At 41.7% G+C, this 18,080-nt stretch overlaps 2 protein-coding genes across 5 annotated transcripts in view; one reads left to right on the top strand and one right to left on the bottom strand.

Annotated features, from left to right (window-relative positions):
- The window catches only part of LOC144934774 (actin nucleation-promoting factor WASL-like), a 56,427-nt gene that overhangs the window by 17,874 nt on the left and 20,473 nt on the right, over window positions 1-18,080 (bottom strand). The window contains exon 2 of one of the 2 annotated variants that reach the window (XM_078860907.1): window positions 671-858. In XM_078860907.1, coding sequence (XP_078717033.1) covers window positions 671-775 — 105 coding nt within the window. In that variant the 5' untranslated portion in view covers window positions 776-858. Of the gene's footprint in view, window positions 1-670; window positions 1,003-18,080 lie in introns of those variants that run through there. The other variant, XM_078860908.1, reaches the window with a different exon arrangement.
- The window catches only part of LOC144934773 (hyaluronidase-2-like), a 38,839-nt gene continuing 30,412 nt past the window's right edge, over window positions 9,654-18,080 (top strand). Inside the window, exon 1 of one of the 3 annotated variants that reach the window (XM_078860904.1) lies at window positions 9,654-9,859. In XM_078860904.1, coding sequence (XP_078717030.1) covers window positions 9,854-9,859 — 6 coding nt within the window. In that variant the 5' untranslated portion in view covers window positions 9,654-9,853. Of the gene's footprint in view, window positions 9,875-18,080 lie in introns of all 3 variants that reach the window. The other 2 variants (XM_078860905.1, XM_078860906.1) reach the window with 2 other exon arrangements.

Here is an 18,080-nt window from a genome sequence, read left to right as displayed (position 1 = left end):
CCATTCCCGGAAACTTTGCTTAAGGGCTTTTTCACGTAGCCCAACGTATCCCTTGCTTACACAGTCCGCATATGACACTACCTATTGTACAAAGCATATACATACGGTAACACTATACTTGCTGTGATGTATAAATACTATCGTACTAGAAATGTGCTTTAACAATAAACACCGTCTCAAACATGTGTTACTCCTGCTACAACATGCTAACTAGTGCAGTACTGCAGCACTACATGTAAACAGTTCCAATGAAAGCAATTTGGATCAATCAAGCCTCTGGTCAAAGACCAACACCACCTGAAAAATCTGGACCCACTTTAGTACCTAAAAAATATATAAACATCTGTTGGATTATAAAGGCCTTGTTCCAGCAGAGTATTGGCAAATGTTTCTCCGACCGCACCACAACAACTGCTATAAAAGTATAACCATCATTGTATCCTTTTCACTTCTACAAATATAAGTGTCAGAGCACAATCGAAACATTTCCCCCCCCAAAAACAGAGCACATTCTGTAACATGACAGTAACCGTACATGCAATACTTAACACAAGAGCCCTCGTGCCAAGGCTATTCGGTTTACGTTTTCAGAGTAAGAAGCAACTCAAGTGTAACAGCATGTGTGCTCACATTCCACCACGCCACCCTCACATACAACACACAAACTCACCGTGCGCCTGTGGCCAATAAGACTGAACAGATGCTCATTTTCTGACAGCTGAAGCAGCTTGGTTGGGACATTCTGTTCGGGCACCTTGCTCCGCCTGTCGACCATTCTTCTCGGCACCGTCGTCTTGGCGTCTCGTCAAGGAATCAGTTCTTCTCGAGGGTCCCTTGATGCATGTCGCAAGTCTCTCTCTGTGTTCGTCACAAGGAAAGGGGAGCAATAACTTGTTGAAACCTGTGCGCGCGCACAGCATCATCAGACGCTATAATGTCTCGGCCAGCATGTGGCTGTGAGCTAACAGCTTGCCCCACCCTTGCCCTAGCTTAGCAACAGGGTGCAAAATCCACTGCTTGTCTGTCTCATCGCAAGCGTGGTTCACTGTATTGGACAAACTTCCCGAAAGGTTAAATATTGACAGCCATTGTTCTTCTTCAGTAAACATAAAGAAGACTTGGCAACACCGTGGTATTTAAAGACGGTACTATCTTTGGTGTTGTAAGCCACGGGTGTAACTCAATGTTGAACAACGTTGGGTAATGTTAGAAAAACTGCGAAGTTGGGTACAGGATAAATACGAACAGAAAACAAAGGTAATCTACCGTATTACAAGTTCACTAATAAGATAGATCCGTACGTTGGACACGTAAAAAACTGCAGAATGTGTACCTATGACAGCTACTGAAGGTCGACTGCCATCAAAAGTAATTACTGTAAATGGACGAGAACAGGTTGGAGTACTTTTGTATTGCTGAACGTTATTATAAAAAAAAGTAACGTCGCAATGTGCCGATGCCACGTGGTTTAGAACCATGCAGATCATGAACGGAAAATAGTCGCAAAAAATTAAGTGTGCGTAAACAAGCGTGGGCAGATGAACGCTTGAATTATATTCAGGGAAGAAGAACGCATCGATTAGAACACACATTCAGGTTAACAACACGCAGTCGTTCAAATTGTTGAAAACAGTAAAGTGGGAGTGGGCTTGGCCAGGACACATCACGAGAAAGGACATGAAGTGATGAAATCGGCTCGTGTGAAGGTGCGAGATGAATGGTTGCTCTGCAGGTCTGTTAGATGGTGATTGCTTGGGGGGCCTTCACCCAGCAGCAGAGAGGCATCTTGATGAACTCAAGATGCCTCTCTTTATCATCAGCCATTGCTTATCCACTGCTCGATGAAGTCCTACCCGTGCTGTCACCGTCCGTCTCGGTCTTCCAATGCCAACATCCGTCTCTCTTTTTTTTTTCATTAGACGATCTCATTGCTCCATCTCTTTTTAAATCCTTTATATTAAGTTCACTTGCGCGCTTGCTTGCTTACGACCGTGCAAATCTTTCGGTCGTTTTTTAACCCACTTCCCGTGATCCAATCGAGCTGACATTTTCCACACAGACTCGTTGTGCGTGACAATTAATTTTCGTGAAATTTTTTTTCCAAAATTTTACACTTTTTAGGAATTTTTTTTAAATATTTAATTAACAATTTCTTAATGGTGGCAGGCAATCATCTGACCCATAGGTGGCAGCCATCTCAAGCCAGAGGACGAGAGGACTCTAGCCGCCACGCATATAAAGGATTTATATAGAAAAACTTTGTTTTTACGGGTTAATTTTTTAGTAATGTTCTCTCATTTGACTGTTATTTCATCAGCAAGTGTAGTAATCAGCTATCATCCCTTCGAGCCACGTGTCCTGGCCAAGCCGATTTCCTGCACTTAAGTGTGAATGAGATATTATTTATATGTATTCTTTCGTTTTTCTGGGTGCAATTCCAAGAATGCTTTGCACAATTGTCGGCTTTTGTTGCTTTTTATCCATAATGCATAGCTGACAGTAGGCACTGATTGAAAACTTTCATCTATAAGCACATTGGTATATTTTTTTTATTATCCAATTGAAGCATATATTGTGTACGTGTGGATTTTATTCGAGTGACACTTCTCGTATCTACAGCCATATTACTCTTGTTAACCATGGCCCTAGAAAAATCATCCTATTATCTCTGCGAATGTCACCTGAAAACATTCCACAAGTGTTACATTCATCATAATTCAGTATCTGTGTTTTTCACGGACAAATGGAGTCACGTGGAAGAGGTTTGAAGTTGACAATATTAAAGTACTGTATTTATATTCCTCCACAGAGAAGTCACCCAGACGCAGTCTCGCAGTATGCATACATTTCGGATGAGTAACCAGAAAGTGGGATTAAATCAATGGTGTTATCTGCATTTTTCTATGGATAAACAAACGAATATGACGAGCGATTTCCTCCAATATGTACAAATAAAGTACAATCTGTAAAATGATCTGCCAATAACAACTACTATATTAATACTCGTCTTTTGCCCGTCCAAGGATGGGTGTATTGCAGTAAATCTGAAACTTGCAAGCGAAAAGCAGACCGCGACGTGATATCCACTGCATTAATGCGTGTGCATTTTGTAAGGGCGCGGTGACACAGACCCATTTCATTTAAGTGTTATAATTCCTTGTTCATCATGACGTCCTTTTTTAATCCTTTACATTAAGTTCACTTGCTTGCTTGCGCGCTTACGATCGTGCAAATCTTTCGGTCGTTTTTTAACCCACTTCCCGTGATCCAATCGAGCTGACATTTTGCACACAGACTCGTTGTGCGTGACAATTTATTTTCGTGAAAATTTTTTTCCAAAATTTTCCACTTCTTAGGAATTTTTTTTTTCATATTTAATTTAAAATACCAATGTGATAAAAATGAAACTCTTACTCAAGAAAAACAGAAATGAATAATAAAATAAAACCGATGCCACGCATATAAAGGATTTATAGTGAAAAACTTAGTTTTTACGGGTTAATTTTTTACTTCGATGTCTCACAGCGTCACGGAGATCACGTGACGTGAGGGTTCTGCCTTTGTAGTGAGGGTTGTGAGTTGACGTCGAGGAGGGGGGAGGAGGCGCCTCGGCTCCCCATGTGGAGTGACGTCAGCCCGCTAATTATTATGAATGGAGGAGAGTGTCCATTTGGAGGATGTCACCTGCTCATGAAAATTAATGAGGGGGGCTGGTCGATGTGGAGTGACGTCACGAGCGTTAAGGACAGACATTCCTGTGTGATTATAGTAGGTATAGCAGGACTCCAATACTGTCTGGTGATATGGGGGGACCATTTTGTGGATACCTGCATTCCGTGCCGCAGAAATGAGTTGGCGTACCGACACGAAACCATTAATCCGCGAAAATATTGCGGATTATAGGGGCAGTGTGGGCATGTGACTAGCGGCTAAATTGGTGCATGTCTGCCACGTGGGTCTATGTAAAAAATAGAGTTGCATTTTTTCAGACTTGATACCCAAGTCTAAGAAACACAAAAATAAATGTCTGCTAAAAAAGTCGCAAAATAAACAAAAATAAATGTATATCCTCTGTGATACCTGCAGCGCCGCGTTTGGGCCACCCACTTCCACGCATTGTGGTTTGCGGGCTGCGATTCGTTTTAATTCCACCGCTATTCACATTCAGTTATCTTTCTCAGCAGCTCCACGATTACAGATTTGACATTTGTAAAGATGCTGGTGGCCTCTTTCCAATGTGAACTGGGAAATATATATATTTGCATAATGTGAACACTGTGAGGTGTTTGAATCGCGGAGGTGCACAGGTGAAATGCAGTCGATTGAAAACCCATTCCTGTCCGCTAAACGAAAAGGAACGCGGATAATGCATGCAGGTAACGTGAAGCTAAGATTTGTTTTTGAGCAATTTTTTTTGCATGAGCACAAACTAGTTGTGCTGATGTGATGTGTTTAGAAAGGAAGTATGTTGGACACGCCACCTCTAAACAAATGTTCTGAAAATACTACATGTGGATGCATAACCAAACTGGCGTTATCTACAAAACAAAGGATGCATGAAAGCAGTGTGATCAGATTTCTTACAGTATTTTTGCAGACCATTAAATATTGAAAACAAAGCAAGGGCACATGTACAATACTTGACATTAAGCACTACTGTAACATAGGATGTATACGTATATATATCCTGAGATTTATGTGTTTACCTTATTGTGATACATTCTTTAAACATGACGTGTTTTTTTTCTTTTTGAATGAACAAAATGTCTGCAGTGCTGTCTGTACTGGATCTACCTTAGCATGAAGAATGTTGGTAACATTTAATCCAGTAAAATGCCTGGAGCGCAAGGATTAGTTTTAGAAATTCTGGCACATACAATCTTGTCCTATACAGAAAATACACAACTGTAGTATAAAAGCAATGTACTCACATATACTGTATAATGCATGAGGCTAAATAGTTTATTAACATTTAAGACATGGAAAATTAGCCATACAGACAAAGCTAATTATTTTAGCCTCAAGTTCAGAAAGGACATGATTGTACAAAACAATTTCAACACACAGCACGTTTAGAATAACAAGGGTGTAGTTACCAGTGTTTCCCGGGGCTTGGTCAGCCCGTGTGGTTTGACGGTGCTGTGTAACCGTTCTTTTATGGGACACTTCTATTGTGGAAGCAAATGTGGTCAGACCAGCTCTGAGCAAGCTCCATTATAATAGTCCCCACCCTCTGACATGGTAATGCCACGCACATTTGATCACTTATTTAAATTGGAAGGCTTGGCCAAGTATCAACAGTTTTTTTATGGGGGTCATAACATTGTAACATTCGGACAAATCCCATTATCATGTATTAGGCTTTCTAGATTTGAAGTTTTCGTGACTGCAAGAATCCATACTCTTTGGTTTTGTTAGGTAAAGTCACGTAGGTAAAAAAATTAAATAAAATGTAATTGTTTTTCATTTTTATTTTTTATATATTATTTTTTACCTACGTGACTTTACCGAATAAAACCAAAGAGTATGAGTATTAGGCTTCACTAAATAATGAATCGTAAGAACCCAGAGTACCTATTGAATCCCATGCATATGACGGCGTTACAATGCCCTCTGGTCGTCACAACCCAAGTAACAGTAATTCTGAAGCACGAAGTTTAACCCTGATTAGTTTCGGAGCTAGTGCATTTTGTACGACATAAGCAACAAATAATATAAAAAACTTACGTAGCAACGATCAACTTTGAAGCTATTACAACACTGGTCAACAAAAAAAAAACATGTTTTTCTGGCCTGGACTTTTGCAGCTGTTTTAGACTAATTTCAGGGTGCTGATTCCAAATCTGATCTCAGATTTGCTTTATCACATCTCATTTTATGCTATCGGCATACCCCATTTTCATTGATTTTACCCGAAATTAACTCTGTCACTTATGATTGCAAGTTGTTGCGAGTCAGTGACTGCTTTAGTGTTAAAATATGGTGCTGTATTTTTAGGATAGTGTGTTTATAATATAATTTTATTTAGATATCCACATTTATTTAATATTTTTCTTCTGCAGTTTTTATTGAAAATGCAATATTTGATATCTCAAAAACCTGATGTGATAGACAAAAACTGATGCCAGATTTGGAATCAGCACCCCAAAATTACATTCAAACCGTTGGAATACCTTATGCCAGAAAAAGTGTGTTGACCAGTGTTATTGGCCTCAGAGTGGCAAGAGGCAATGAGGGTTTTTGCATGTTAAGTGGCCCACTCAGGCCACTAAGTATAATATTGGGCCAGGGATGGAACAACTGCCACACAGGCTCTCTTCTAACTTAATTTGGAGCTTTCGTAACTGCAGGAATGATTCTTTGGTTCTTTCGGTAAAGTCACGTATAAAGATAAAATAATAAATCAAATTAAATACTAGCATGCGACGTTTCGATACCTGATGATGATTGCTTGTGTTGCAATCGAAACGTCGTATGCTAGTATTTAATTTAATTTATTATTTTATCTTTATATGTGACTTTACCTTAAAGAACCAAAAAATAGGCTCTCTTCCATTGGGCCAAAATGGGCAGAACTTTAATTCAAGTAATTCGCGTTCTAAAAACGATGACATGCGGCAATCCCTAAGAGTTCAAAACACGAGGTGAAATTTATCCTTGCGCCTCGAGTAAGCTCTCTGCCCAAGCCATCGCTCAGGATCTTCTCTTCATCCTCTTAATTAGCGAGCCTGGCTGGCTCTGCCGCTCATTCATAGCCCCAAACAGATTAAACCCCGAACAGTCGCTAGATGTCGCTAATTTGACATTTGAAGTTGAAATCTTGACTTATAAAAGCTTTCGTGACTGCTGCAATGCATACTCTTTGGGTCTTTCGGTAAAGTCACGTAGATATAAAAATAATAAAATAAGAAAAAAATCACGACGTTTCGATCGCAACACAAGCAATCGTCTTCAGGTGAAAACATACAGCAGGCGGATTGCTGAGGCAGGAAGAAATACAGCGAGAGACCTACTGCAGCCAAATGTTAAATAGATTTGAGATGGGTACAACCCAAGGGTAAGTGGGCGGGGTTAGAGATGGAATTTGTAAGGAATTTGCTTTATGTTTAAGTGTGAGAAATATATTTTCTTTGGTCATTCTGCGAGCCTTTGTCAGTCGTCATGTGGCAGATTGAACATTTTCCTGACAACTTTAGCAAACGTTTTCTCTCCGATGTCCTTTGGATTGTACCGGCATGACGTCTGATGTTTCTATCCACGCAGTTAGGACCTTCTTCAGGAACTGAATTCAGTTTTTTTCGGCATGATGTCTGTCTTTTTAGAAGCTCCCAGGCACATAGAGCAACATGTTGAACACTTTGCCTAAAAACATGTGGTACAAAAATACTGGAAACCTACACGGCACACTCACGTAAACCTACACAGTAATACGAAACGTTGTGTGGAAACGTGTTTCCTAGCGTATGCTATTAAATGTATCGGGGATAACCAGATTACACAAAGTGGGAGACTGCCAAGAGCCAATGTACTTGCCATAGCAAACTCTGCAGCTACCATATTTACACCACTGTAATGCGTATGCTGCCGCCATGTGGTCATTTAAAATATTAGCGATTCTCAACCTTGGTTAACTATCGTAAGATATGAATTTCGCGATCGTAACATTTAATACAAAAAAAATATCACGGTAACCTTAATTACCAATGGCTATTAAAGCACCGATTCAAATTAATTCTGCGGTTTCAAATTAATTCGGTTATTTCCAATTGTGAATTTCAATTATCGGTCAACTTTGATGCAACCAGACTTATTTGCAGCAGGGCGTTTGGAAAAGTGCTCCATATAATGATAATAAACGGTCACTTGATGGTATATCAGAAGCAGTTCTATGATGTCTGCTTTCATTCTTAGAAAGAGTGTGGTTTGCTTCTCTGCGATTTCCGTATGGGTTCTTCTCAACGCCAAGAGCACAATTTCAATAAAGTTGAAGAAGATAATTTAAAGATTTGCGAACAAGGCTTTTGGGGCCGTCCATAAATGACGTCACGCACCTGGGGGGGGGGGGTCAGACATTTGTGACGATGTGTGACGAGGGGGGGGGGTGAAAATGTGACGTCACATCAAAATGCGCAACTTTAAATAAATATAGACAACACGTTCTACTTAATTAAATAGACTTTTTAATAAATGTTTTCAACATCAGAGTGCAGCGCCACATTAAATACGCACTACAATGACAATAGTTTAAAGCGATTTGAAGCAGTTTTTTTATTTTCAAAATGGAAATATGGTTTTGGGGGAGGGGGGGGCAGAGCTTTGTGACGTCATATTTGAGGGGGGGGGGGGTCTGACTTTTTGTGACGCCGTGTGACGAGGTGGTGTGGGGGGGGGGTCAAAAATCGCGTTACGTCATTTATGGACGGCCCCTTTAGATAAACACGGGCTTTCCCCTATGAGAGGACAGGATGCCATTTTTGTTCCTGGCATTTCCCCACTCGTGTGTGGTCTGCCTTCCTGCTCCTCATCCTCCACTCATTCCTGTCCGGGCACATCTCCACAGTCCACAGAGTAGATCATTCATCATCAGCCACGATCATCAACCTACTGCTAGACGAAGACCTCCACGAGCTATTCCCATTCATCACGATCCTTGTGATGCGACTCTATAACTACAAATCCACCACCATGCACACTCACTCACTCAGGGCTGCTTTGCGTAATGGGCCACTCCCAATGCTAAGGTATGGGGACACTTGATTACTCTTTGGCTAGGGAGGGCATGGCAATGACGCAGCAGTGCACCTGAAGAGCCTCATCCTGTCGTCTCGTCAATCATTACTCATTGGCACCACCTGCAATGAGTCACTCCGTAATTCTAACCCATCAGTTACCACGATTAAAGAGCCCATTGAGTTCCTATTAAGTGAAGGACCCTGCATCATGAACGGGACGATGGGCAGAGGGTCAAGAATGATGACGGTGGGCAGCCCAATGGATGGAAACGTCTCGTCGGTGCAGCTGCTGGATGGATTATTCCATGGCAGGATCGTGAATCTACGCTACATTTGTTTGTATCGTTTGCTATTGCAACTTGCTGGCCAGCCCATACTGGACATCTGTGGGGTGGGGAGAGGGGGGAAGAGCTTAGTAGCTTATCGGATTTATCCTCAAGTCTATACAAAGATTCACATTGATCCTGAGAGAGAGTGACGTGGCGAGAAGGAGGCCTTCATCCAGCAGTGGATCGATCACAGCTGACGACGGTGTCTGTGAGCCGCCACTACAAGTAATCGAATCGAAAAATAATCGATTCTTACCGGCAATGGATGTATTTTTAGTAAGCATTCGTTGACACTTATTCTAGATTCGTTGACACATAATCGATTTACAGTAATCGATTCCATATCAGAGAACCGCGAACGCATCGATTACTTTACGAATCGACAAATTGATCCGCGCCTTCAATCACAGCACTGGGGTTTACAACGTACGTCACCGTGACGTTATAGACCGCCCCCCTCCCCCTCTCAGCCGGATTCCGCTTCAAGTAAACAACTCGCCTTGGGGGCGCTCCTCACACTGCGGCGACCGCGGTGCCCGGGCATTTGCCGCGTATGCATCGCGCCCTGGGGACGATTTTCGAGCGCACAACGAGCCGCGCCGTCTCCACCCCCCCCATAGGCGACACCTGGGGGCTGCAGGTGACGGCGAGGCCCCCATGGGCAAGAGGCAGTGGCGGCGGCGACGGCGGCGGCTTCAGCTTCGTCTCCCGGCCTCGCTTCGTTCCTCCTCGACCTCTGGTGGGGAGGGAGACTCACGGGGTAGTTGACTGGTGGCGGTGGTGGTGGTGGTGATGGCGGTGAGCGTTTGAATGGTGAGTTTTGTTGCCAGATAAAATGGTAAAAATTAATTATCATATTTTGTTACTGGCAAAGGAGGTTCCAATGGTGTAAATGCTTCACCCCGAGCTCTCATACTCTGATGGTGCATTGTCTTTGAGTTGTGCGCCAAAAGGCGTCATCCGGTCCAACACCATGTGAGACTGGGCTCTAAGAAAAGCTGTCTCGGGGGTGGACCAATTGATTTCAATGACAGTGCATGCATTATCAGAGTTGTGTTTTTTTTGTATTGTGGTGAATGCAAACATGACTCCTTGTAAAAAAAGTGTCAGTTTTGTTGCCAGATAAAAGGTTAAAAAAACTATTATCGATGGTGAGTTTGTTGCGTTGGACGCGCACGCCGGACTGACTCGCTTGCTTTGTTGACACCAAATGTGTGTATGATGTTTGTCACTGAAGCGCTTCTGTACAACTTAAGGTTGTGCTCCAATGAAGTTTACATTTGTACTCGTTTACACGACGAAACATAAAAAAAACTTGAGGTTGTTTTGTTTGTTTGGAAATGTTGCAACCGGTACTTGCAGTGATTTGCAGTGATTGCTTCGGGTGCTGTCAACTCTTGCACCAGCTAGCGGTGACGATGTTTCGTTCCTAACTAGTCACAATACAGCATGTTGCCTCTTGTAATACATTTCTGGTGACGGGGATGTGTCTTTAGCTTTGCACCTTGTGTACGTGCTGTAATGTAGCAATAGTGATGTCGTGTGTGTAACTATTAGTACTGTAATGCACCATAACTGGATCTAACAGGAGTTTAACTCGTCAACATTTTTCTTATTGTGTACTTTAATGTATTACTAGTAGTGTACGTTCAACGTGAACAATGTACTTAACATGTTAACATCATCACTTTAATGCCTATTATATGTTTATTAGTACAGTACTTAATGTAATGCAGCGCACGTGATGTGTTGTAGCTGCCTAATACGTACTCTGCACCATACTACAGGCACGAGTAATATAGTGTGGCTGTCTGATAATGTCTGCTACTTAATCATTGTATGTTTACTCTGTGCTCTAACTATGCTGCACAGGTGATGTAGCTGTCCGATATGCAGTGTACATGTCAACAGTACTCTAGTTATAGCAATAATGACGATACGGCGGTCTTGTTTTCCTTTCTCTCGAAAGCAACACTCCTGCATAAGTGTACAATGTGTGCATTTATTTTGTATTGTGTGCCCGTACAGCGATTAGTACAGCATTGCTATGATATTACTGTCACGAACTCGTTACAGTATTACGACGAGTCCTGGACTGTAATGTTGTACATCTGTTGTTTATTAGAATGCAGGATTCGCATTCCACTTTGCACTTAAGTGTGGCACGAATTGTCTTGAGTAGGTGGAATAATAATACTGCACGACTTGCACTGTTTATTGTTTATCTTGTCCATGGAAGGACATCTCCCGAGCCATAGGAACACGGAATTTCCGCGTGGAGGGAATTTTTAATTAGCGGAGTGTTTAGTTGCTGGTTTGTTATTTTAAATTAAATTGTTGCCAATCCACAATTGGTTTGAAACATTGCCAATATCCACACTGAAGTCTGTCAGCTTTGACGTTGATCAACTGACTTGTAAACTTTATCGATGAATTACTGTAGCCAGGGCATTGTGTACGACTTTTAAATTTCCATACATGAATTTGGTGGTTTTATTTCGTATCCTTTTAATTAACCAGCAGATGAAATAGACCCATTGGGACACATGAAACACTGATTCTTGCAAGGGGGACCAAGGTTTTTGGTGAATTGTTAATGTATGGAAGTGGAACAAAATTGTTTCCAGTAAGATGTTATCTGCTTAACATGTAACAATATAGAAGGAACTTTGTTGGTAGGTACGCTTGCAAGTCTGGCCAGCACATTGTGACCACATTCACACACACAAACACAGCTGGGCATTCAACTGCATTTATACCTGAAACCCTTAGAATGCACAATGTACTTTTGTTGCAACAGCTGTTGCTTAGCGCATTTTCTTTTCGCATATTTAAGACTCTACGTTTAAAAGTGCTTTCACGAAAGATTGATTACATTGCCAAGTGTAGTTCTCTAATCGATTAATAAATCACTTTACTTTATTTCAAATGTAGGCAACTGTCCTTTTGAATTGCATAGACAGAGGTGTATACAACGTTGCTGGCCATGCTGTAGGATTGTGTAAATAATATAGGTAGTTACATAAATAAAGTGGCCGTACAGTGTATACCGTCTTAGGAACGTTCAACAAAAAATGTTGACATGAACAAGAATGCACCAAATAACTTCGAACAGTGCGGAATTTAATACAACGTTGTATAGAGTGTATGCACATTTAAAAAATTCGATTTAAGGAAATACTGTAAGTGACATTTTAGCACAAACAACCTAAAATGTTTACCAAGTACTGTATATACAAATGAAGGTAACATTTCAGTTAATTGGTTTCGATAGAACGTCCATTGCCTCGAACAGTAACCAATTGAAATGTGTATTTTTTGTTACATGGACGCATTTGCAAATGTAGTGTATTGCTACGCCCATGTCTTGATGGGAGTACTTTAATTACTTATTAAAGTCACACTAATACTCATTATGTAGGGTGAAACCAGTAGAACAAGCCTACCCATTTAAAAGGTTTAATGTCAACCAAAGAGACATATTTTAGAAATTCAGAGCAATACTAACACAAGTGGAGTCAAGATGCGTTCCAATAATACAGGCTGCAGCTGTCGAGGGTTTATAACCTCTTGTAACTTCATACAAGGTTATGGAAGTATGTGGGCATCACAGGCATGAACATATTTTTAATAGATTCATGCGAGGTTTCAGGTTTTCTAAAATGAATAGTTGAGTTTGTGGTACAGTATATTTCCGCATATTCTAATTTGAATGGCTTAAGAGTTTTAGGCTTTGTATAACCCTTGAAATATAATGCACAGTTTAGCATTAAAGTCGATTACAGAAGCATGGCAAATCCAATTAATTTAAGATTTATATTTTTTGGTTCATTCGGTAAAGTCACGTAGATAGAAAAGAATAAAATAAAAATAATAAGCTTCGAATCTAGTTTAAAAATAATAAAAATAATAAACACAAGTGGTCGTCATCAGGCGGATGACCGCTTGTGTTGCGATCGAAACGTCGTGAGTTTTGGGGTTTAATAATTTAATTAATATTGTATTATTATTTATTATTTTCTATGTACGTGACTTTACCGGAAGAACCAAAGAATATGAAATCCTGCAGTCACGAAAGTTTTAAGTAACAAATTTATTGAAGATTTGGCTGTGAAACTCTAAGCTCTTAAATATTATTTCGTAATTGAAAAAACTTATTCTATTTTGGAAGCACAGTGCAACTGGTGGTATATTTAGAATGTTATATGATATTTTTTGCATGTTCTGAGTGATAGTGCAGTTATTTAAAACTCGGCCAATAATATGAATGTTGCAAAAGTCTTACGTTACAGCCAAGACACTACGAGGTACATAGAGTATGGGAAAACAGAAATTTAAAGTAAAATTATAATTTGGGTAATAAAATAGTACAAAATTTGGACAATAATGTGATGAGGAAATGCCATATATTTGCATAGCAAATTTGGTTGGCATATCGGCTTGAGTGTAACATGTTATTATTATGCTTGTACTGTACTAGCTTTTTTGCCCGTCCAAGGACGGGTGTATATTGCAGTAAATCGGAAATATTCCATAGAAAAATGTATCAGCTCATGATTATTAATGAGGGGGGGGGGGCATGTGGAGTGTGCGACCTTGTGCGTCAGTGTAGATTTCTACGGGGGCATGAATATTAATGAAGGGGGGGCTCTTTTGCAGTGACGTCACGCACGGATGTAGCACTGTTGCTTAGATTTATTTTTTACCGTCACTTTCTGTAAAGAAACGTCATATTTGTAGCGACTTTGCATAATAAATTATTTAATTCAGCACGACCATCCTCTGCGTTCATGTAAAAATCCACCCACTCATGAATATTAATGAGGGGGGGTGGGCCTCATGGAGTGACGTCACGTGGGAGGGTGGGCCTCATGTGGAGTGACGTCACGTGCGGGACACACGCACATTCTTGGCTTATAGTAGTAACCACAGCCTGCGGCGGCCCCGAACAACCACAGCCTGCGGCGCCCCTGAACAACCACAGCCTGCGGCACCCCCCAACAACCACAGCGTGTGGCGGCCCCCAACAGACTGGTCAAGTAAATCCTTACGATCCACTCGCACAGCGTGCGGTGGGCCTTCATCCAGAAGTGGATTTAAGCACCAAAAAAACTCAGGGCAGCAGCAGAGCGAGCACGCTCTGCCTCAGGACAGCAGTGGAGAGAGCGCGGCTCTGCCCAGGGCAGCAGTGGAGACAGCGCTGCTCTCCCTCAGCCAGGGTGGAGAGCACGGGGGTCCCTCAGGGCAGCAGTGGACGGAGCACGGCTCTACCTCACTCTGACTCACCCGTCTCCTCTGAGCTGCATGCGATTGTGTGTGAGTGAGTGTGAGTGAGCTGTGTCTATGAGTGAGCCGTGTGTGAGTGGATCGACCGTCAGCTTTCCTTGGCTGCGTCTCCGGCGCTGTGGTCGTCATGTTGCTGCTTCTCGGGCCTCCGAGGTGCGGGGCGCACGACAACAGGAAGTGGCCAGCTCGCGGTCACGTGACGCACTTCAACCAATCCTGGAGCGTACATGTTTGGGAGGGGCGCACTTCTAGTTGGCTGCTAGCTCGCGGTCACGTGACGCACTTCAACCAATCCGGGGGCGTTAATCACAGTCACAGAAGGACAGATCTGGGCTATTATATGTGTATACCCATGAAAGCCTCAATTCTTTTTCAGGAGGGTTCTGTCTATGTATTTGTCAGTAGGATTGCAATGTTGCTGCATGTAATCCCAATTGAGTCATTTTTCAGATACATTTTCAGAAACCGGAAAACCCGAAGGAAACTCATGCAGAACAGTGAGAGAACGTACAAACTCCACACAGAAATGTGCCAGAAATTTGTATTGAACCCAGGGCCTTCTTGCTGAGGCACAAGTGTTAGCAGCGTGCCACCCTGCTGCCCATATGAATTATACTGGCATAGAAGTATACTCGTGTCATCGTGTGATGTTCCTTAAATTATTTATAAAGCGATTGAGCACGCCAAAATAACTGGGCATCGGTCATAAGTCAAGTATTTTCAGTGTAGTCTGGTGGTCCATTACGACTGTCAACCTGTGCTGTTAAGTCCAGACATAATTGGTAATCCTGCCATATCCCATCTAGATGCCTACCTCAAGGGCATGGTGGGATAAGAAGATGAGTGACCCTTAATCTGGTCTTTGCAAGAATCCACAGCACTGTAAGCGGTGGAGGTGGTGCTGAGTAAGACACCAAGACACGTACGTTGTGCAACAGGGCCCGTTAGGAGTACTGTACAAGCAGGTGCTGAGATGGCTGAAATGTAGACTGAATTTTTTAAAAATAACATGCATGACAGGAAAGCTACTTAGAGAAATCTAATGTGGTAAAAGTATGTGCCTCTTCAACAGGACTGTATTTGAAAAAATATATTTAGTCTTTTTAACAAAGAACAAATGAGCGTAATGTATAATACTATGTAATTAATATGCTAAAACCACAGCTAGCCAGACTAAAAAGGTAACAGGCCTGGTCTGTCTAGTTGAAAAGTCCAGCTTGCTGGGATTCAATAGAAACCACCGTAAAAGAACCAACTCCAACCCACCACTAACGTTTTACTTTAAGTACATAACATCTCATGCACTTTCACTATATATGTGTTACATTATACACAATTTAACGCCTAGTGTGTTTTCTTATGCAAGTAATATTATATAATCTATATAAAAGGGAAATTTGTGAATGTGTGTCTGATTGAAATGTTTAGCATACTTCCCGACATGCAACAAACTTGAAATTTAGCATGTGGGTAGCTTCCATACTGTACACAATGTTAAAAGTATAAAAATATACTTTTTTAATTGGGAGGGGGGGGGGCGAAATAATGGATATAATATATTGCACAAGTGAGCGGTGACGTCACATCTGTGATGTCACCCGCATGCGGCAGCGTTACGCAGTGTGCCTGCTGACGTCACGCACCTCCTCCCCAACCCTCCGCGTCGGCCGTGTATTAATCCAAGACAAGAATCCAAGTCCTGAGCGAAGCCGGGTAGTAAAGCTAGTCAACTATAAAGTACATTTACCTCATTATCTTAATTTGAAGCTTTTGTGACTGCAGGAATTCATACTCTTTGGTTCTTTCGGTAAAGTCGCGTAGGTAGAAAATAAATAGATGACGACGTTTTGATCGCAACACAAGCAACCGTCATCAGGTGAGACAACCACAGCAGGGGAAATGCTGACGAAGGAGAAAGAGCTGCTGCGACAAGAGGTTATATAAGGTAGGAGGAAAGCTGCTGATGCAGGCTACTTCTAAAGCAGAGGTCGCAACCGGGTACCCGATACCCGATACCTGGCTACCCATACCCGGCCGGGTACGGGTACCCGTTTGCGACCCTGGTGCGGCCGGGTACGGGTAAGGAATCAAAACCCGTTTGCGACCTCTGTTCTAAAGGGTAGAAATGGGCGTACCCCAAGAGTCATAAACGACTGCTGCGCATCAGACAAGAGGGAGATCGGAGGCAGGAGGATAGAGAGGGGGTGGGGCATAGATCAGAAAGGGGCTGCACGTAGAAAGAAATTAAATTAAATAATAATTATACAGTGATCCCTCGTTTATCGCGGTTAATGGGAACCGGAACCCCTCGCGATAGGTGAAAATCCGCGAAGTAGGATTGGCCCCCTAGGGATTTCCGTATATGTGTGTGTGGGTACGAGAATGTTTAAAATATGTATATTTATACTTTATATATATATATTTTACTTAAATCTATTTAATTATAAAACCTTAATATTATACATTCACTCTCTCTCACACGATACGTATTATGGTGTTCTACACTCACCAATGACAGTCGTATCTTGAGACTTGACTCCAGTAATGACGACGACGACGATGACAATACGATGACAATGACGACGATGACAGACCTGTGCAGTTCGATGAATGTGATGATGAATGATGATGGTGTTACTGCACAGGTATAATGAGGCCTTTAAATCAGTTCGAAAAATCCGCGATGCACTGAGGCCGCGAAACTTGAACCGCGAAGTGGCGAGGGATTATTGTATAACCTCTTGTCGCAGCAGCACTTTCTCCTTCGTCAGCATTTCCCCTGTTGTGTTGGTCTCACCTGATGCCGGTTGCTTGTGTTGTGATCGAAACGTCGTGATCTATTATTTTCTACCTTCGTGACTTTACCGAAAGAACCAAAGAGTATGGTTTACCTGATTATGTTTACTATATCCTTTTCACTGAAAAAACTAGGCAGAGATTATTTATTTACAAATCTTTATTCATTTATTTGTTGGCTGGCCTTGTGCAGCTAAAGAACAAATCCGGCTTGCTGCAGTGTGACTGGATTTCCTTTATTCATTGCACAACGGGGGGTGGGGGGGTAAAAAAACATGCACATTGCTAGATTTGAAGCTTTCGTAACTGCAGGAATCCATACTCTTTGGTTCTTTCGGTAAAGTCGCGTAGGTATACTTTAGTCACGTTGCTAATCTGTTTTTGTGATAATTGCACCATTGTTTGTTTTTTGGGTTTGACTAAAAACTCCACCCTGATAAAATACTGTAATGCAATGTGGGTGTATCAGCATTACTTGTGCAATTTTGGGGGGAGAGTATCCGTGACTTTGTTCACAACAAATGCCCATTGTGACACTGTTAGTGCCAAATTTCAATAATTATATTATCCACAATTTACAAATGGAAGTGTTTCATATTGTTTACTTCTATGATTAACACCGTGTTGGAATCTAGAGTATATCGGGTCAATACAAGACTGCATACAATATCTATATATATAAAAAATATACAATTTTCACTTGCAGATTTCATAACAAAAATCATTGCAAGACTTGTAATGGCTTGGCATTCTTGTCCATTTTTTCTGAGCAACAACCCTTCATTGAGGCAATTGCCCTTCATTTGCCCGAGGGCAGTATCCACTTAGCTTATTACATGGATATATGAACCATTATTATGTTCTCTTAATCCAAGAGTGGTCCGAATCACTCCTGACCTTATGATTAATTCAAGCGTGGGCCACTGAATGCCTCTTT

This window comes from Lampetra fluviatilis, chromosome 11 (genome assembly GCF_964198595.1).
Source record: "Lampetra fluviatilis chromosome 11, kcLamFluv1.1, whole genome shotgun sequence".
Classification (NCBI taxonomy): domain Eukaryota; kingdom Metazoa; phylum Chordata; class Hyperoartia; order Petromyzontiformes; family Petromyzontidae; genus Lampetra; species Lampetra fluviatilis.
This window is presented reverse-complemented; position numbering and strand designations above follow the sequence as displayed.